Here is a 21,043-nt window from a genome sequence, read left to right as displayed (position 1 = left end):
GTTGCACAGAGTCGGACACGACTGAAGCGACTTGGCAGCAGCAGCAGCAGTCAAGGTGAGAGTTACTTCTCGTAGGGGTGCTGGTTGAAAATTCTGAAACTGTTATACATGTGGGCTTGAATTGAATAATGAAGTTAAGTGAATAGTAGATGGTGGGAGCCAGATGAGAACTTACAGATAAACAATAGGGTAAGATGATACATACGGTATTGGTGTCGTTGGAGACATCAATATGAACTCATGTTTAATTTAACATAGATCCAGATGGGACATAGAGATATTTATAAATAAGTATGTATACATAGGTTAGTGTACATTCATGTTTCCTAACTCTGCAGGCTGAGGTGCTAGAAGCAGTGACATCCCAGTTTCTGTAAGCACACCTCAAGCCCAGTTTGAAGTACTAAGATGCAGTGTCTAGTACCATTCTGTAGTAATCAGAAACCAAGGCTCCTTGCAGCAGTGGTTGATTCCAGGAATGGAGCAGAGGTTAACCAATATAATGAACTTGGAGCCCCTTATAGTGCCAGAACCTAAGGAAGTGCTTAAGAAAAAATTTACAATGTAAGTGCTTCTGAAGGCAAAAGAAAGCCGGAAAAGCTGGAGCAACAACAACAGCAACAAAAACGGCTGAGTTATATAAATGAATTATAGAATTAGCTATGAATTATAATTACCAAAGTATAAAGTAGGGGTTCATACCGATATGAAAAAATGAGTAGATAAAGGAGACTAGCCATATCCTTCTTGGGGGAGGGGATGTGGAGGAGAGAAGGGGGAAGTGGAACTAATTGGGGGCCTGTGGAAAGCTCTGCAAAACTCACAGCATTAAAGTGCTGAGGTGGAAGAATGAATGTCTACAGATGACCTGCTGCAGGATATTCAAACTTTCTGCCGAATGTTGACCTTCTCCTGTAGAGAGAGCCAAGATCTGCCCTCAGCATGAGGAGGGGGATGAGGTGAGAACAGGCTCACTGGAAATGGTCAGGAGAAGAGGGTGGATAACAGAGAAGAGTTACAAGGCACTGAATATGAAAAAAAAGTTTATAGTTGCTGCTGCTGCTAAGCTGCTTCAGTCGTGTCTGACTCTTTGCAACCCCATGGACCGCAGCCTCCTCCGTCCATGGGATTTTCCAGGCAAGAGTAGTGGAGTGGGTTGCCATTGCCTTCTCCGTATATCTACAGTAGGAGAAGTGAAAAAACAGTTCCTTGTGTGATATCACTTATGTGGAATCTAAAATATGTCACGATTGAACCTATCTATGAAACAGACACAGCCTCACAGACATAGAGAACAGACTTGTGATTGCCAAGGGGGAGGAGGTTGGGGTAGCAGAGGAAACCTTATGGATAAACAATAAGGTCCTACTGTATAGCCCAGAGAAACATATTCGGTAGCCTATGGTAAATCACAGTGGAAAATAATATTTTGTAAAGTGTGTTGAGGTCCTTTAATGGACAGGAACCTGGTGGTCCGGAGTCGACCTATGAAAAAGTAAAGGAGAGGAAAGAGGCTGATATACCTTGGTTTATGCAGAAAGCCAATAAAGCCCCTGGCTTGGGGCTTTCTCTGTTCATGAAGGCCTCAGGTGCCCTCTTGATGGGGTGAAGGCTCAGAGCACCTTCTCGAGAGGGTCTTAGCAGCCCGGGCAGGAAAATGAAACCAGAGGACCTCTGCGCTCCAGGAATTAGCCTGAGGGAGAGAGAGAGAGAAAGCAAGACACAGGGACCAAAGCTCTGATGAAGCAAAGGTGTTTTAATCAACATGGTGTGGGCATATATACTGTAGTTATTCTCAACAAAGATAAAGATTAAATTCCAGACTTACAAAACATAGGCGATCCATATTAAAGAAAGAGAATTGTAAATAATCACTTTTACCATATGGTTCATAAAAAGGAAGAGGGTATTTATCACCTTATAGAAGGAAATGGCTGGATTCCTCATCCTCCAGGAGAGGCTTGCCTCTCCTCTTAATTGGAACAGAGAATTCCTGACAGATCCAAAACAGCACACAAGAAGCCTCCTATTAAGTGCTTCCTGACAAAAGTGTATATGTATAATTGAATTACTTTGCTATGCAGTAGAAAAACTGTCCTATACATCTGTGTCTCTTTTGCTGTCTTGCATACAGAGTTATCGTTACCATCTTTCTAAATTCCATATATATATGCTATTATACTGTATTGGTGTTTCTTTTTTTTCTGGTTTACTTCTTTCTGTATAATAGGCTCCAGTTTCATCCCCCTCATTAGAACTGATTCAAATGTATTCTTTTTAATGGCTGAGTAATACTCCATTATGTATATGTACCAAAGCTTTCTTATCCATTCATTTGCAGATGGACATCTAGGTTGCTTCCATGTCCTGGCTATTATAAACAGTGCTGCAATGAACATTGGAGTACATGTATCTCTTTCAGTTCTGGTTTCCTCGGTGTGTATGCCCAGGAGTGTGATTGCTGGATTGTATAGCAGTTCTGTTTCGTTTTTTAAGGAATCTCCACACTGTTCTCCATAGTGGCTGTACTACTTTGCATTCCCACCAACAGTGTAAGAGGGTTCCCTTTTCTCCACACCTTCTCCAGCGTTTATTGCAGTAGACTTTTGGATAGCAACCATTCTGACTGGCCTGAAATTGTACCTCATCGTGGTTTCGATTTGCATTTCTCTGATAATGAGTGATGTTGAGCATCTTTTCATGTGTTTGTTAATCATCTGTATGTCTTCTTTGGAGAAATGTCTGTTTAGTTCTTTGGGCCGTTTTTTGATTGGGTCGTTTATTTTTCTGGAATTGAGCTTCAGGAGTTGCTTATATATTTTGAGATTAATTATTTGTCAGTTGTTTCATTTGCTATTATTTTCTCCCATTCTGAAGGCTGTCTTTTCACCTAGTTTATAGTTTCCTTTGCTGTGAAGAAGCTTTTACTTTTAATTAGGTCCCATTTGTTTAATTTTGCTTTTATTTCCAATATTCTGGGATATGAGTCATGGAGGATCCTGCTGTGATTTATGTCGGAGAGTGTTTTGCCTATGTTCTCTTCTAGGAGTTTTATAGTTTCTGGCCTTACATTTATATCTTTAATCCATTTTGAGTTTATTTTTGTGTATGGTGTTAGGGAGTGTTCTAGTTTCATTCTTTGACAAGTGGTTACCAGTTTTCCCAGCACCACTTGTTAGAGACTGTCTTTTCTTCATTGCATATTCTTGCCTCCTTTGTCAAAATAAGGTGTCCACAGGTGCATGGATTTATCTCTGGGTTTTCTGTTTTGTTCCATTGATCTATCTTTCTGTCTTTATGCCAGTACCATAGTGTCTTGATGACTGTGGCTTTGTAGTAGAGCCTGAAGTCCGGCAGGTTGATTCCCCAGTTCCATTCTTCTTTCTCAGGATTGCTTTGGATATTTGAAGTTTTTTGTATTTCCATACAAATCGTGAAATTATTTGTTCTAGTTCTGTGAAAAATACCGTTGTTAGTTTGATAGGGATTGCATTGAACCTATAAATTACTTTGGGTAATATACTCATTTTCACAATATTTATTCTTCCAATCAACTAACACAGTATTTTTCTCCATCTATTAGTGTCCTCTCTGATTTCTTTCACCCGTGTTTTATATAGTTTTCTGTATATAGGTCTTTTGTTTCTTTAGGTAGATATATTCCTAAGTATTTTACTCTTTTCGTTGCAATGGTGAATGGAATTGTTTCCTTAATTTCTCTATTTTCTCATTATTAGTATAGGAATGCAAGGGATTTCTCTGTGTTGATTTTATATCCTGAAACTTTACTATATTCATTGATTAGCTCTAGTAATTTTCTGGTAGAGTCTTTAGGGTTTTCTGTGTAGAGGATCATGTCATCTGCAAACAGTGAGATTGATCTACTGAATTGGAGTAAACAGTGAGAGTTTTACTTCTTCTTTTCCAATTTGGATTCCTTTTATGTCTTTTTCAGCTCTGACTGTTGTGGCCAAAATTTCCAAAGCTATGTTGAATAGTAGTGGTGAGAGTGGGCACCCTTGTCTTGTTCCTGACTTTAGGGGAAATGCTTTCAATTTTTCACCATTGAGGATAATGTTTGCTGTGTGTTTGTCATATATAGTTTTTATTATGATGAGGAATGTCCCTTCTATTTCTGCCTTCTGGAGGGTTTTTGTCATACATAGATGTTGAAATTTGTCAAAGGCTTTCTCTGCATCTATTGAGATAATCGTATGGTTTTTATTTTTCATTTTGTTACTGTGGTGTATTACATTGATTGATTTTCGGGTATTGAAGAACACTTGCATCCCTGGGATGAAGCCCACTTGGTCATTGTGCATGATATTTTTAATGTGTTGTTGGATTCTGACTGCTAGAATTTTGTTTAGGATTTTTGCATCTATGTTCATCAGTGATATTGGCCTGTAGTTCTTTTTTTTCTGGCATCTTTGTCAGGCTTTGGTATTAGGATGATGGAGGCCTCATAGAATGAGTTTGGAAGTTTATCTTCCTCTGAAATTTTATGGAAGATTTTGAGTAGGATAGGTGTTAGCTCTTCTCTAAATTTTTGGTAGAATTCATCTGTGAAGCCATCTGGACCTGGGCTTTTGTTTGCTGGAAGATTTCTGATTACAGTTTCAATTTCCGTGCATGTGATGTGTCTGTTAAGATTTTCTATTTCTTCCTGGTTCAGTTCTGGAAAGTTGTACTTTTCTAAGAAGTTGTCCATTTCTTCCAAGAAATCCACTTTATTGGCATATATTTGCTGATAGTAGTCTCTTATTGTTCCTTTGTATTTCTCTGTTGTGATCTCTCCATTTTCATTTCTAATTTTATTGATTTGGTTCTTCTCCCTTTGTTTCTTGATAAGTCTGGCTAGTGGTTTGTCAATTTTATTTACCCTCTTAAAGAATCAGATTTTGGCTTTGTTGATTTTTGCTATGGTCTCTTTTGTTTTGCATTTATTTCTGCCCTAATTTTTAATATGTCTTCCCTTCTACTAAACCTGGGGTTCTTCCTTTCTTCCTTTTCTAATTGCTTTCGTTGTAGAGTTAGGTTATTTGGTTGACTTTTTTCTTGTTTCTTGAAGTATGCCTGTTGTTGCTATGAACCTTCCCCTTAGCAATGTTTTTACAGTGTCCCACAGGTTTGGGGTTGTTGTGTTTTCATTTTCATTCATTTCTATGTGTATTTTGATTTCATTTTTATTTCATCTGTGGTTTGTTGATTATTCAAAAGCATGTTGTTCAGCCTCCATATGTTGAAATTTTTAATAGTTGTTCTCCTGTGTTTGAGATCTAGTCTTACTGCATTGTGGTCAGAAAAGATGCTTGGAATGATTTCAGTTTTTTTGAATTTACAAAGGCTAGATTTATGACCCAGGATATGATGTATCCTGGGGAAGCTTCGTGTGCACTTGAGAAAAAGGTGAAATTCATTGTTTTGGTGTGAAATGTCCTATAGATATCAATTAGGTCTAACTGGTCTATTGTATAATTTAACGTTTGTGTCCTTGTTAATTATCTGTTTAGTTGACCTATCCATAGGTGTGAGTGGGGTATTAAAGTTTCCCACTATTATTGTGTTATTGTTAATTTCCCCTTTCATACTTGTTAACATTTTTCTCACATATTGTGGTGCTCCTATGTTGGGTTCATATATATTTATAATTGTTATATATTCTTCTTGGATTTATCCTTTGATCATTATGTAGTGTCCTTCTTTGTCTCTTTTCACAACCTTTGTTTTAAAGTCTATATTATCTGGTATGTGTATTGCTACTCCTGCTTTCGTTTGGCCTTTGTTTGTGTGGAATATATTTTTCACTTTCAATCTGTATGTGTCCCTCGTTTTGAGGTGGGTCTCTTGTAGACAACATATATAGGTGTCTTGTTTTTGTGTCCATTCAGCCAGTCTTTGTCAGCCAGTCTGCTGGGACATTCAACCCATTTACATTTAAGGTAACTGTTGATAAGTATGATCCCATTGCCATTTACTTTATTGTTTTGGGTTTGAGTTTATACATACTTTCTGTGTTTCCTGTCTAGAGAAGATCCTTTAGCATTTGTTGGAGAGCTGGTATGGTGATGCTGAATTCTCTCAGCTTTTGCTTGTCTGTAGAGCTTTTGATTTCTCCATATTTGAATAAGATCCTTGCTGGGTACAGTAATCTGGGCTGTAGGTTATTTTCTTTCAACACTTTAAGTATGCCCTGCCATTCCTTCCTGGCCTGAAGAGTTTCTATTGAAAGATCAGCTGTTATCCTTAGGGGGATGCCCTTGTGTGCTATTTGTTGTTTTTCCCTTGCTGCTTTTAATATTTGTTCTTTGTGTTTGATCTTTGTTAATTTGATTAATATGTGTCTTGGGGTATTTCGCCTTTTGTTTATCCTGTTAGGGACTCTCTGGGTTTCTTGGACTTGGGTGATTATTTCCTTCACTATTTTAGGGAAGTTTTCAACTATTATCTCTTCAAATATTTTCTCATGGTCTTTCATTTTGTCTTCTCCTTCTGGGACTCCTATGATTTAAATGTTAGTGCATTTAATATTGTCCCAGAGGTCTCTAATATTGTCCTCATTTCTTTTAATTCATTTTTTTCTCTCTCTCTGTTTCACTTATTTCTACCATTCTATCTTCTAACTCACTTATTCTTTCTGCCTCCGTTATTCTACTGTTGATTCTCTCCAGAGTTTTTGATCCCATCTATTGCATTATTCATTGTATATTGACTCTTTTTTATTTCTTCTAGATTCTTGTTAAACCTTTTTTGAATCTTCTCAATCCTTGTCTTCCGGTTATTTATCTGTAACTCCAATTTGTTTTCAAGGTTTTGGATAATTTTCTTTATCATTATTTGGAATTTTTTTATCAGGTAGGTTCCCTATCTCTTCCTCTTTTGTTTGGGTTGGTGAACATTTATCCTGTTCCTTTACTTGCTGGGTATTTCTCTGCCTCTTCATCTTGCTTATATTGCTGTGTTTGGGGTGGCCTTTCCATCTTCTGGCAGTTTGTGGAGTTCTCTTTATTGTGGAGTTTCCTCACTGTGGGTGGGGTTGGACGGGTGGCTTGTCAAGGTTCCCTGGTGAGGGAAGCTTGTGTCAGTGTTCTGGTAGGTGGAGCTGGATTTTTTTCTCTCTGGAGTGCAATGAAGTGTCCAGTAATGAGTTATGAGATGTCAGTGGGTTTGCTGTGACTTTGGGTACCCTGTGTATTGAAACTCAGGGCTATGTTTCTGTGTTGCTGGAGAATTTGTGTGGTATGTCTTGCTCTGAAACTTGTTGACCCTTGGGTGGTGCTTGCTTTCAGTGTAGGTATGGAGGCGATTGATTAGCTCCTATTGATTAATGTTCCCTGGAGTCAGGAGTTCTCTGGTGTCTCAGGCTTTGGACTTAAGCCTCCTGCCTCTGGTTTTCAGTCTTATTCTTGCAGTAGCCTCAAGACTTCTCCATCTGTCACTTCCAGGGTGGTTCCCTCTGTTTTAGCTTCTTCTGTTTGCTGGACTCTTCAGTGTCTAATTTCCGCTCTGACACTAGGAGGCAGTGGTAGACACTTTTTATGGCCCACTTGTTCAGTCGGGCTGTGGAGAAGGAGGAACGCTGCAAAGAAATAACACTGGCATCTGTGGGGAGTGCTCGCAGTGTCTCGGCCACACTGGGTTTGCCCCCACTCACGGCATGTGTGCTGTCCCAGTCTACACTGCACAGGCTGTAGGTTGCTCTGACAGGAACTGTCTGAGGCCAGTGCTAGGTTGCATGCACTTCCCAGGTCTAAGGCATTCAGGTTCAGGTACTCGGGTACTCCACAAAGGTGCAGACTCAGTTGGGCCTGCTTTTTGTGCCCTTCCCCAGTCCAAGCAGCTCAGGTGACCAGGTGTTTGGCGAGCACGGTCGCTGTGACTTATCGCCTCCCCGGTCCCTACCACTCGGTTTTCCAGGTGTACAACCGGTGCACCTTCTCAGGTGGATGTTGAGTGGCCAGAATCCCAAGAAGTCTTTTTTAGTAATGAAGCCTGCCTGCAGTTTGGTATTGGATGTCTCTCTGGGGTCGTGATTGCCCCCTTCCACATCTGGCTGCCCTCCCCTGCCTGTCTCAGCTGGGGATGGCTGTCGACAGCTGGCTAGCTCTGCTCATTCCTTTGTTCTGTGAGCGGATCTGGCGGAGTCTTAGGTTAGGGCTTCTTGCCTTTTTGTGGGGTAGCTATCCCACAGTCTGTTTTGCTGTCTCAAGCTAGTCCCTTCAGACTCCCCTCGGGGCATTCAGGCGCAGTCCTTACTCTAAGCAATGCAGTCCGTGCCTCCCTGCCCAGCCCCTGCTTGCTAGTGGCAGATGCGGGCATCTGTGCTGCTTCTCCACTGGGAGTTGCTATTGGGGACATAATCTGTGGGTCTTAATTATTTATTTCTTTTTCCTCCTGGTTATGTTACCCTCTGAGGTTCCAAGGCTCGCCACAGACTCGCTAGTGAGTGTTTCCTGGTGTTTGGAAACCTCTTTTTTAAGCCTCCCTTCCTGGGACGGATCTCTGTCCCTACCTCTTTTGTTTCTCTTTTTATCTTTTATATCATTTCCTACCTCCTTTCGAAGACAATGGGCTGCTTTTCTGGGTGCCTGATGTCCTCTGCTGGCATTCAGAAGTTGTTTTGTGGGATTTATTCAGTGTTCAAATGTTCTTTTGTTGAATTTGTGGGGAAGAAAGTGGTCTCCCCTTCCTATTCCTCCGCCATCTTCCTCCCTCCCTGTCCTTATCCTATTTTTATATTTTTGTACTGATTTGTAAAAGCTTTTTGCTAGTATGAAAATTAATCCTCTGTCTTCATATTATGGCAATACTTGTTTCCAGTACATCATTTGTTTTTTGACTTCGTTCTTTCATGCCATATATAAGTTCTTATTTTCATGTTTGGTTTCATGCTTGGAAAAGCGTTCTCTCAGAAATTATTCTTAAAGGATACATAATGTTAGAAAGATAATAATGTTATAAGTTCAAGATTGCATAAGCAGTGATTGAACAATGGTTGAATGAAAGAAAGTTGTGAAACAAAAATATCTACTTTATGCTTTTCAGGTTTTCTTATTATATTTCTGAAAGAATTAGCAGAATTTCATCAAAATAAAGCAAGTTGCAATGTGGAAACTCAGACAAGTTCAACATTTCCCATCGAAGACCTTCTTGGTAATTGTGATCTTCTTCCATAATTACACATCTTCCTTTTTTTTTTTTCAGTGAAGATGATGACCTGATGTACTGTCTTATGTATTTGTTGCTTCACTGAGAGGGATACAGGCTGCTGGTGACATGATTTCTGGAATCATTGCTCATTTTCTCTCAGAGGGACCAGGAGCTGCTCTCCAGGGCTGCTTCTCCCTTCATGACCACCAGGGCTATGCTTTCCATATCTCATGGGGATCCAGAGGCCCACTTCCTTGTTTGTTCAGTTGAATCTCTCTTGACTGGGAAGTTCTTCCCTGTGTCTCATCTTAATTTATTTTATAGTCACTAAAGTGGGTGTGGGGCCACCCAAGACAGACGGGTCATGGTGGAGAGGTCTGACAGAATGTGGTCCACTGGAGAAGGGAATGGCAAACCACTTCAGTATACTTGCCTTGAGAACCCCATGAACAGTATCAAAAGGCAAAATGATAGGATACTGAATGAGGAATTCCCCAGGTCAGTTAGGTGCCCAGTATGCTACTGGAGATCAGTGGAGAAATAACTCCAGAAAGAAGGGATGGAGCCAAAGCGAAACAAATACCCAGTTGTGGATGTGACTGGTGATAGAAGCAAGGTCCGATGCTGTAAAAAGCAATTTTGCATAGGAACCTGGAATGTTAGGTCCATGAATCAAGGCAAATTTGAAGCGTTTAGGAGATGACAAGAGTGAACGTAGACATTCAGGAATCAGTGAACTAAAATGGACTGGAAAGGGTGAATTTAACTCAGATGACCATTATATCTGCTACTGTGGGCAGGAATCCCTTAGAAAAAATGGAGTAGCCATCATAGTCAACAAAAGAGTCCAAAGTGCAGTAGTTGGATGCAATCTTAAAAATGACAGAATGATTTCTGTTCGTTTCCAAGGCAAATCATTCAATATTACAGTAATGCAAGTCTATGCCCCAACCAGTAATGCTGAAGAAGCCAGAGTTGAACGGTTCTATGAAGACCTATAAGACGCTTTAGAACTAACACCCAAAAAAGATGTCCTTTTTATTATAGGGGACTGGAATGCAAAAGTAGGAAGTCACGAAACACCTGGAGTAACAGACAAATTTGGCCTTGGAGCACAAAATGAAGCAGGGTAAAGGCTAATAAGAGTTTTGCCAAGAGAACGCACTGGTCATCGCAAACACCCTCTTCCAACTACACAAGAGAAGACTCTACACATGGACATCACCAGATGGTCAACACCGAAATCAGATTGATTATATTCTTTTCAGCCAAATATGGAGAAGCTCTATACAGTTAGCAAAAACAAGACCAGGAGCTGACTGTGGCTCAGATCATAAACTCCTTATTGCCAAATTCAGGCTGAAATTGAAGAAACTAGGGAAAACTACTAGACCATTCAGATATGACCTAAATCAAATCCCTTATGATTATACAGTAGAAGTAAGAAATAGATTTAAGGGTGTAGATCTGATAGATAGAATGCCTGATGAACTCTGGACGGAGGTTCATGACACTGTACAGGAGACAGGGACCAAGACCATCCCCATGGAAAAGAAATCCAAAAAAGCAAAATGGCTAACCGAGGAGGTCTTACAAATAGCTGAAAAGAACAGGAGCAAAAAGCAAAGGAGAAAAGGAAAGATAGAAGCATCTGAATGCAGAGTTCTAAAGAATAGCAAGGAGAGATAAGAAAGCCTTCCTCAGTGATCAATGCAAAGAAATAGAAGGAAACAACAGAATAGGAAAAACAAGATATCTTTTCAAGAAAATTAAAGATATCAAGGGAACATTTCATGCAAAGATGGGCCTGATAAAGGACAGAAATGGTATGGACCTAACAGAAGCAGAAGATATTAAGAAGAGGTGGCAAGAATACACAGAAGAACTGTACAAAAAGAACATCATGACGAAGATAATCACGATGGCATGAACACTCACCTGGAGCCAGACATCTTGGAATGTGAAGTCAAGTGGGCCTTAGAGAGCATCACTACAAACAAAGCTAGTGGAGGTGATGGAATTCCAATTGAGCTGTTTCAGATCCTGAAAGATGATGCTGTGAAAGTGCTGCACTAAATATGCCAGCAAATTTGGACAACCCAGCAGTGGCCACAGGACTGGAAAAGGTCAGTCTTCATTCCAATCCCAAAGAAAGGCAATGCCAAAGAATGCTCAAACTACTGCACAGTTGCACTCATCTCACACGCTAGTAAAGTCATGCTCAAAATTCTCCAAGCCAGGCTTCAGCAATATGTGAATGGTGAACTTCCAGATGTTCGAGCAGGTTTTAGAAAAGGCAGAGGCACCAGAGATCAAATTGCCAACATCCACTGGATCATGGAGAAAGCAAGAGAGTTCCAGAAAAGCATGTATTTCTGCTTCATTGACTATGCCAAAGCCTTTGACTGTGTGGATCACATAAACCGTAGAACATTCTGAAAGAGATGGGAATACCAGACCACCTGACCTGCCTCTTGAGAAACCTGTATGCAGGTCAGGAAGCAACAGTTAGAAATGGCCATGGACCACAGACAGGTTCCAAATAGGAAAAGGAGTACGTCAAGGTTGTATACTGTCACCCTGCTTATTTAACATATGCAGAGTACATCATGAGGAGCGCTGGGCTGGAAGAAGCACAAGCTGGAATCAAGATTGCTGGGAGAAATATCAACCTCAGACATGCAGATGACACCACCCTTATGGCAGAAAGTGAAGAGGAACTCAAAGGCCTCTTGATGAAAGTGAAAAAGGAGAGTGAAAAGTTTGGCTTGAAGCTCAACAGTCAGAAAACGAAGATCATGGCATCTGGTCCCATCACTTCATGGGAAATAGATGGGGAAACAGTGGAAACAGTGTCATACTTTATTTTTGGGGCTGCAAAATTACTGCAGCTGCTGATTGCAGCCATGAAATTAAAAGACGCTTACTCCTTGAAAGGAAAGTTATGACCCACATCAGTTCAGTTCAGTTCAGTCGCTCAGTTGTGTCCAACTCTCCGCGACCCCATGAATCACAGCATGCCAGGACTCCCTGTCCATCACCAACTCCCGGAGTACACTCAAACTCATGTCCACAGAGTCGGTGATGCCATCCAGCCATCTCATTCTCTGTCGTCCCCTTCTCCTCCCGCCCCCAACCTTTCCCAGCATCAGAGTCTTTTCCAGTGAGTCAGCTCGTCACATCAGGTGGCCAAAGTATTGCAGTTTCAGCTTTAGCATCAGTCCTTCCAATGAACACCCAGGATTGATCTCCTTTAGAATGGACTGGTTGGATCTCCTTGCAGTCCAAGGAACTCTCAAGAGTCTTCTCCAGCACCACAGTTGAAAAGCATCAATTCTTCGGTGATCAGCTTTCTTTACAGTCCAACTCTCACATCCATACATGACCACTGGAAAAACCATAGCCTTGACTAGATGGACCTTGGTTTGCAAAGTAGTGTCTCTGCTTTTTAACATACTATCTAGGTTGGTCATAACTTTCCTCCCAAGGAGTAAGCGTCTTTTAATTTCATGGTGCAGTCAGCATCTGCAGTGTATTTGGAGCCCCAAAAAAATAAAGTCTGACACTGTTTCCACTGTTTTTCCATCTATCTACCATGAAGCGATGGGATCAGATGCCATGATCTTTGTTTTCTGAATGTTAAGCTTCAAGCCAACCTTTTCACTCCCAGCCTAGATAGCATATTAAAAAACAGAGACATTACTTTGCCAACCAAGGTCCGTCTAGTCCAGGCTATGGTTTTTCCCGTGGCCATGTATGGATGTGAGAGTTGGACTGTAAAGAAAGCTGATCGCCAAAGAATTGATGCCTTTGAACTGTGGTGCTGAAGAAGACTCTTGAGAGTCCCTTGGACTGCAAGGAGATCCAACCAGTCCATTCTAAAGATCAATCCTGGGTATTCATTGGAAGGACTGATGCTAAAGCTGAAACTCCAATACTTTGGCTACCTCATGTAGCTGGTTAGCCCTCTGAAAGTCCCATCAACTGGATGGGCATCAGTTTCCTCCTCTGTGAAGTAGAGGAAGTGAAACATGTGATCTTTGATTCCTCTTAGGGTCACTGTTTTGGAATTGTGAGTCAGCTCTAACCAAGGTGAAGTGAAAGAGCTCTCTCCCGTGGACATAGACACTAGAAAGGGATGCCACTGTTTTCTGACTTAAAGTATACTTTTTGTTTTCTCTTCCCTATATTTTTTTAGAGAGGATTCTCAAACTTCCAGAACAGTCAAAAGCTTTATGGAGAACAGTTATACACCTCGAGTCTGCCATGAAATTTGTTATACTTGCTTAATCAACTACCTGTCTGTCCATTAAGCTCTCTCACTTTTTGGATACATTTGTATTAATAAGTAAATGGCAGACATCCTTAACACTTTCTCCTAAGTATATGCTGTGTTTGAACAGAGCTCTGGCCGTTTGCTCACCTGCCCGTGTCTTTCTGACCTCATTTTCTGTGTTATTTTTTGGTAGCGGAGAAGCTTCAGCTTATTGACAATGAGTTTGCAGGTGCTTGCTCTCAGCAGTCAAAGTTAGAATCCTTAGAAATCAAGTTAAACAAATATAAGAGGGAAATAGAACAGCAGCTACAGGCAGAAATGAGTCGGAAGGTAAGATTTGTCTTGTTATCATTAAGAGTGATGTTTTTGCTTGTCTTTTCATGTCTTCACCTTCAGTATATGGGGAAATCACTACAATTTTTACTAATGAACGTGATACTATACTGTTGTGCTTACTACTTCTCTTGCCAGATAATGTCAGTTCTGTGTGACTTGAATACACCCTGTAAATGTAGTGAATGAGATGAAACATGAAGATTAATTAAACTAAATATATTTAGATAGTGTTGATGCTAAAGCTGAAACTCCAATACTTTGGCCACCTCATGCGACGAGATGACTCACTGGAAAACACTCTGATGCTGGGAAGGATTGGGGGCGGGAGGAGAAGGGGACGACAGAGAATGAGATGGCTGGATGGCATCACCAACTCGATGGACATGAGTTTGAGTGAACTCCGGGAGTTGGTGATGGACAGGGAGGCTTGGCGTGCTGTGATTCATGGGGTCGCAAAGAGTCAGACACGACTGAGCGACTGAACTGAACTGAACTGAACTGAATGTTAAAGCTAACAGTGAAGAGAGAATTTGTTACTGTTTCTATACTATAGTTATTAGTATTTACAAATTTTTGTCATCAATTGGCAGATGAAATACTTTAAGGATACTGAAATAGTGAAAATTAAAATGGAAGAAAAAAGGAATTGTGAGAAGGAGTTTGTTGAGTTCCGGAACGAATTTGAGAGAACTTATCAGGCAAAATATGAAGCCCTGATGTCTCAGGAAAAGATAACCCTTGAGAGAATTCAAAAGCACCAGGAGGTAATATTCTAAAATCATTTACTGGGGTGGGGCATTTCTAGGCTATCTCTTGAGTAGGACCTGGGGTCAAAAGCTCAAGGGAAAGCACAGGACTTGGAAAGGATGTGCAGGCGTCCTTCATCTAAAACGGCTGGAGGGAATGGACTGCAAACAGGCTGGTCCACGCTCAGAGTGGGAGAAACTTGCACCACAGAAGCAGCAGCTGTGAGGTTTGGTTAACAGCAGGGAGGAGAGAATCAGAGTTGTGAAATAGCTGCTGTCATTAAAGGAAACGAAGCCCTGGAAAGCAGACAGGAGCTGTGTCAAGGGCTCAGCTGAGGCAGGCAGCCTGGACCGGCAGCAATAGACCAAGTCCAGGGCTTCCAGGTGATGGCCCCAGTGCAGCTCTCAGGAGAGTGTGTAGTGTCGACAAGGCTGGAGGGATAGAGTTGCTCAGGGAGATGAGCTTGAGAGAGCTGAATCTCCTTGGCTTCAGAAAAGCAGCCAATTTCATGGAAGACACTGGGGTTGGGCACGGTGGGGAAGGGAGCTCAAGATGGCAGGTGGCCACTAATATAAAGCAACAGGGACGGTGACATGGCCGCCTGAAAGACACTGAGAAGCAGGTCTGGGGATTCTGACGGGTGGAAGAAGATGGGTCAAGAGGACAGAGTTTCAGGTAGGGGTTTGAGGTCAGAAATGGAAACGAAATGCAACGTGCTGACGTGGGAACAGAGGTGAGGTCCCTGGGGTGGTGGCATCCAGGGCTGCCATGTGGCCGTGTGATCCTGTCCACCAGGATGGTGGCTGGATGGGAAGTGGAGAGGTTGCCCAGTGGCAGGACTGGGTGTGGGGAGAGATTTGATCCATTGCTTAGGAAAAGCAGGTTCCTTTGTTAAGGTCGTGTCTTAGACCAGACTGGATCTAGGGCACTGCTTCCTGTGGACAGCCGGGGCTTCTGTCAGGAAGTTGTGTTGAAAGTAAGACACTTCCTGCCAGCATCCACCCTTGCTTGGAGCTTCTCAAAAAGACCCAGTTATTGAATGGTAATTGCACCCCCTCTACAAGTTTTGTATAAGCAGTTCTGAGAATTGGGCTCACTTAGAATGGGAAAGACTAGAGATCTCTTCAAGAAAATTGGAGATACCAAGGGAACATTTCATGCAGAGATGGGCACAATAAAGACAGAAACATCAAGGACCTAACAGAAGCAGAAGAGGTGGCAAGAATATACCGAAGAACTGTACAAAAAAGATCTTAATGACCCGAATACCCATGATGGCGTGATCACTCACCTAGAGCCAGGCATCCTGGAGTGTGAAGTCAAGTGGGACTTAGGAAGTATTACTACAAACAAACCTAGTGGAAGTTATGGAATTCCAGCTGAGCTATTTCAAATCCTAAAGGATGGTGCTGTTAAAATACTGCACTCAATATGCCAGCAAATCTGGAAAACTCAGCAATAGCTGCAGGACTGGAAGAGGTCAGTTTTCATCCCAGTCACAAAGGCAGTGCCAAAGAATATTTAAGCTACCGTACAGTTGTGCTCTTTTCACATGCTAGCAAGGTAATGCTCAAAATCCTTCAAGCTAGGCTTCAGCAGAACATGAACTGAGAACTTTCAGATGTACAAGCTGGATTTAGAAATAGCAGAGCAACCAGAGATCAAATTGCCAACATCCGTTGGCTCATAGAAAAAGCAAGGGAATTCCAGAAAAGCATCTATTTTGCTTCACTGACTATGCCAAAGCCTTTGACTGTGTGGATCACAACAAACTGGAAGATTCTTCAAGAGATGGGAATACCAGACCACCTTACGTGACTCCTGGAGAAACCTGTATACAGATCAAGAAGCAACAGTTAAAAATGGACATGGAACAACGGACTGGTTGCAAATTGGGAAAGGAGTACAACAAGGCTATGCACTGTCACTCTGCTTGTTTAGCTTCTGTGCAAAGTACATCATGCAAAATGTTGGACAAAATGAAGCACAAGCTGGAATCAGGATTGCTGGGAGAAACACCAATAACTTCAGACATGCAGATGACACCACCCTTATGGCAGAAAGTGAAGAGAAACTAAAGAGCCTCTTGATGAAAGTGACAGTTCAGTTCAGTCCAGTTCAGTCGCTCAGTCGTGTCTGACTCTTTGTGACCCCATGAATCACAGCACGCCAGGCCTCCCTGTCCATCACCAACTCCCGGAGTTCACTCAAACTCGTGTCCAGCAAGCTGCTGATGCCATCCAGCCATCTCATTCTCTGTTGTCACCGTCTCCTCCTGCCCCCAATCTCTCCCAGCATCAGAGTCTTTTCCAGTGAGTCAACCCGTTGCATGAGGTGGCCAAAGTATTGGAGTTTCAGCTTTAGCATCAGTCCTTCCAATGAACACCCAGGATTGATCTCCTCTAGAATGGACTGATTGTATCTCCTTGCAGTCCAAAGGACTCTCGAGAGTCTTCTCCAGCACCACAGTTCAAAAGCATCAATTCTTCGGCGATCAGCTTTCTTCACAGTCCAGCTCTCACATCCATACATGACCACTGGAAAAACCATAGCCTTGACTAGACGGACCTTGGTTGGCAAAGTAATGTCTCTGCTTTTTAATATACTATCTAGATTGGTCATAACTTTCCTTCCAAGGATGTTTTCACATAATTGGATATTTCTCTACTCTGTACAGAATTATTCTTACTCTCCAAAGAAAAGCTGCTCCTTAACTTCTCATCGGGTGATGGCAAACACTAAAATCCTGATTTTAACAGCATTGTAGTAAAAATGCCTCAGTGATTTAAGTTGAAACAGTATATTGGTACATGGCTCTTGTGCTCATTTTTCAAGAACATACAAATGTCTTTATTCAAAAATACAAGATAAATTATCTGTAGGCATGGATAGTGGCAGCAATACCAAATTGCTGGCAACAAATTCATTCTATTGTCAGCTGAAACCAGTAGCTGATGGTTTTAGTTCTTTTCTTAAACAACAGCCAGCGTTTTCTTTGGTCATCTTCAGCTTACCTCACCCGGAGTTTCCGGTGAGGAACACTTCCTTGAGCTGCTTCTCATAATTCATTAATAATGGCAAAGTACTATTCTAGGAAGAATATGGGCCACTGAATGAATTTGCCTGTCAGCTTTGCACAGTGGCCATGCTAATCTTCTCTGTATCATTCTACTTTTAGCATATGTGCTGCCAAACCAAGCACCAACAGTGGCATCTTGAAGACAGGTGACAAAGTCAGAAAGACAAATATACCATTCAGTTCAGTTCAGTCCCTCAGTCATGTCCGACTCTTTATGACCCCATGGACTGCAACATGCAAGGCCTCCCTGTTCATCACCAGCTCTCGGAGTTTATTCAAATTTATGTCCATCGAGCCAGTGATGCCATCCAACCATCTCATCCTCTGTTGTCCCCTTCTCTTCCTGCCGTCAATCTTCCCCAGAATCAGGGTCTTTTACAAAGAGTCAGTTCTTCGCATCAGGTGGCCAAAGTATTGGAGTTTCAGCTTCAGCATCAGTCCTTCCAATTAATATTCAGGACTGATCTCCTTTTGGATGGACTGGTTGGATCTCCTTGCAGTCCAAGGGACTCTTAAAAGTCTTCTTTAACACCACAGTCCAAATGCATCAATTCTTCAGTGCTCAATTTTCTTTATAGTCCAAATCACATCCATACATGACTACTGGAGAAACTATAGTTTTTGATTAGATGGACTTTTGTTGGCAAAGTAACGTCTCTGCTTCTTAATATGCTGTCTAGGTTGCTCATAACTTTTCTTCCAAGGAGCAAGCGTCTTTTAATTTCATGGCTGCCATCACCATCTGCAGTGATTTTGGAGCCCAAAAAAATAAAGTCTCTCACTCTTTCCATAGTTTCCCCATCTATTTGCCATGAAGTAATGCAAGGAGATCCAACCAGTCCATTCTAAAGGAGATCAGTCCTGGGTGTTCATTGGAAGGACTGATGCTAAAGCTGAAACTCCAATACTTTGGCCACCTCATGCGACGAGTTGACTCACTGGAAAAGACTCTGATGCTGGGAAAGGTTGGGGGCGGGAGGAGAAGGGGACGACGGAGAATGAGATGGCTGGATGGCATCACCGACTCTGTGGACATGAGTTTGAGTGAACTCCGGGAGTTGGTGATGGACAAGGAGGCCTGGCTTGCTGTGATTCATGGGGTCGCAGAAAGTTGGACATGACTGAGCGACTGAACTGAACTGAACTGAATGGGACCAGATGCCGTGATCTTAGTTTTCTGAATGTTGAGCTTTCAGCCAACTTTTTCGCTCTCCTCGTTCACTTTCATCAGAGGCTCTTTAGTTCCTCTTCACTTCCTACCATAATGGTGGTGTCATCTGTGTATCTGAGGTTATTGATATTTCTCCCAGCAATCTTGATTCCAGCTTGTGCTTCATCTAGCCCAGTGTTTCTCATGATGTACTCTGCATATAAGTTAAATAAGCAAGGTGACAATATGCAGCCTTGACACACTCCTTTCTGTATTTGGAACCAGTCTGTTGTTCCATGTCCAGTTCTAACTGTTGTTTCCTGACCTGCATACAGATTTCTCAGGAGGCAGGTCAGGTGGTCTGGTATTCCCATCTCTTTCAGACTTTTTCCCAGTTTTTTGTGATCCACACAAAGGCTTTAGTATAATCAATCATCAGAAGTAGCTGTTTTTTTGGAACTCCCTTGGTTTTTCGTTGATCCAGATGAATGTTGGCAATTTGATCTCTGGTTCCTCTGCCTTTTCTAAATCTACCTTGAACATCTGGAAGTTCACGGTTCACATACTGTTGAAGCCTGGCTTGGAGAATTTTGAGCATGACTTTACTAGCATGTGAGATAAGTGAAGTTGTGCGGTAGTTTGAGCATTCTTTGGCATTGCCATTCCTGGGATTGGAATGAAGACTGACCTTTTCCAGTCCTGTGGCCACTGCTGGGTTGTCCAAATTCAAAAAGACAAATATACAATATGATATTACTTAAGTGAGGAATCTTAAATATGAGACAAATGGACATATCTGTGAAACACGCTCACAGACACAGAGAACAGACTTGTTGCCATGGGGGAAGGATGTGGAGGAGGGAGGGATTGTGAGTTTGGGATTAGCAGATGCGGACTGTTATATATAGGATGGATAAACAACAAGGTTCTACAGGATGGGACAGGGAACCATATTCAGTAACCTGTGATAAACCATAATGGAAAAGAATATAAAAAAGATATATTTGTATAACTGAGTTACTACTGTACAGCAGAAAATAACATAGCATTGTAAATCAACTATAATTCAGTAACATTTTAAAAAAAAAGATGCCTGACTAGATCAATCAGTTCACAGACTTGAACCCTGGTTTATTCAACTGATCTCTGAAGGCTCTTGAGAAGGTTGCCATTTGTGAAGAGTACCATGCCTCTATTCCACCATCTGGAATGGCCTCCCCTTCTTGGCCTGATAAAACCATCCAGTCCTTCAAAATCCAGCTGGAATGTCAGGTCCTCATGATGTATCTCCTGACCCCCCACTGATGGACTCCTCAAGGCATTGTTCATCCCATGAGTCTAGATGTACTTTGTGAAATCATCACGCTGTAGTAGCTTGGTTTGTATCTCTCTCCCTGAAAAAACTGAGGTTTGTGTTTGTTTTTTTTTAAAGTGGGACTGACCTGTATCTGTCCATCTTTGTGTACCCAGCACCCAATGTGGCCTTTAACACGTGATAGGTGTTCAGGGAACACATACATGGAAGTGTGGCCATTCCATTCGGGCCATCATCTTTTAAGTTTTATTTTATTGCTGAATGAACATTTTGTTTCATTTTTTTTCTTACTGTAGAACTTAATGAAGTTTTTTTAAGTGTCTGAGAGATGTTAATAATGTAACAAAGTAATTATACACAAGGGACGCTGGAAATACAGGGTGATGTAACTTAACAGTCCTTGAGGGAGGAGGAGAATAAATTTTTGTGAGGATAAAAAGGCAAAATATATGCCTTGCATTGGAACCTCTTGAAAATTGTTCTTCTAAATGTCCATCCTTTGTTTTCTAGAATTAAGGAAACAATGTATTAATTCAAATCTCCTTTGTCCTCTTTAGCTTGCTTGGTAAAAATTAATGTTTTCTTCTACAGAATGAAACAAAAGAAATCTATGCTCAAAGGCAGCTTCTACTAAAAGATATCGATTTGCTGAGAGGCAGAGAAGCCGAGCTGAAGCAAAGAATTGAAGCCTTTGAATTGTAAGTAGTATGTGTCCATTTTGGACTTTCAGAATGAACGAGATGAAAAAGAACTACTAAATATGTCTACATATTCTAATACTACAGAATACAGTCCTTGGTTGTAAAGGTGATATCACCTAGCTTCCAAGGCATACTTCAGGAGAAATGAAAATGAGTATTTTTTGAATATTAGACACTGGGATGAAAGCGGAAGGAAATGCCATCATCAGGCTACAGTGGGACCAGACAAATAATTTGGAGAAGCAAATAATGCTTTAACAGATCATACGTTTCCCATTTATGTCAACCA

The 21,043-nt window shown here is 41.5% G+C and overlaps 1 protein-coding gene and 1 non-coding gene across 2 annotated transcripts in view; one reads left to right on the top strand and one right to left on the bottom strand.

Annotated features, from left to right (window-relative positions):
* The window catches only part of LOC129557924 (centriole and centriolar satellite protein OFD1-like), a 75,676-nt gene that overhangs the window by 20,317 nt on the left and 34,316 nt on the right, over window positions 1-21,043 (top strand). The window contains exons 6-9 of the mRNA XM_088834463.1: window positions 9,046-9,153; window positions 13,620-13,756; window positions 14,353-14,526; window positions 20,645-20,751. Coding sequence (XP_088690589.1) covers window positions 9,046-9,153; window positions 13,620-13,756; window positions 14,353-14,526; window positions 20,645-20,751 — 526 coding nt within the window. The remainder of the gene's footprint in view (window positions 1-9,045; window positions 9,154-13,619; window positions 13,757-14,352; window positions 14,527-20,644; window positions 20,752-21,043) is intronic.
* On the bottom strand, window positions 17,605-17,711 carry LOC129557960 (U6 spliceosomal RNA). Its single transcript, XR_008686364.1, has one exon. It is a non-coding gene; the product is annotated as a U6 spliceosomal RNA (small nuclear RNA).

Source organism: Moschus berezovskii, chromosome Y (assembly GCF_049115385.1).
Source record: "Moschus berezovskii isolate FMDL1 chromosome Y, NW_MosBer_1.0, whole genome shotgun sequence".
Lineage (NCBI taxonomy): Eukaryota > Metazoa > Chordata > Mammalia > Artiodactyla > Moschidae > Moschus > Moschus berezovskii.
Note: the sequence above shows the minus strand (reverse complement) of the source record. Positions and strands in the feature narration are given on the sequence as shown.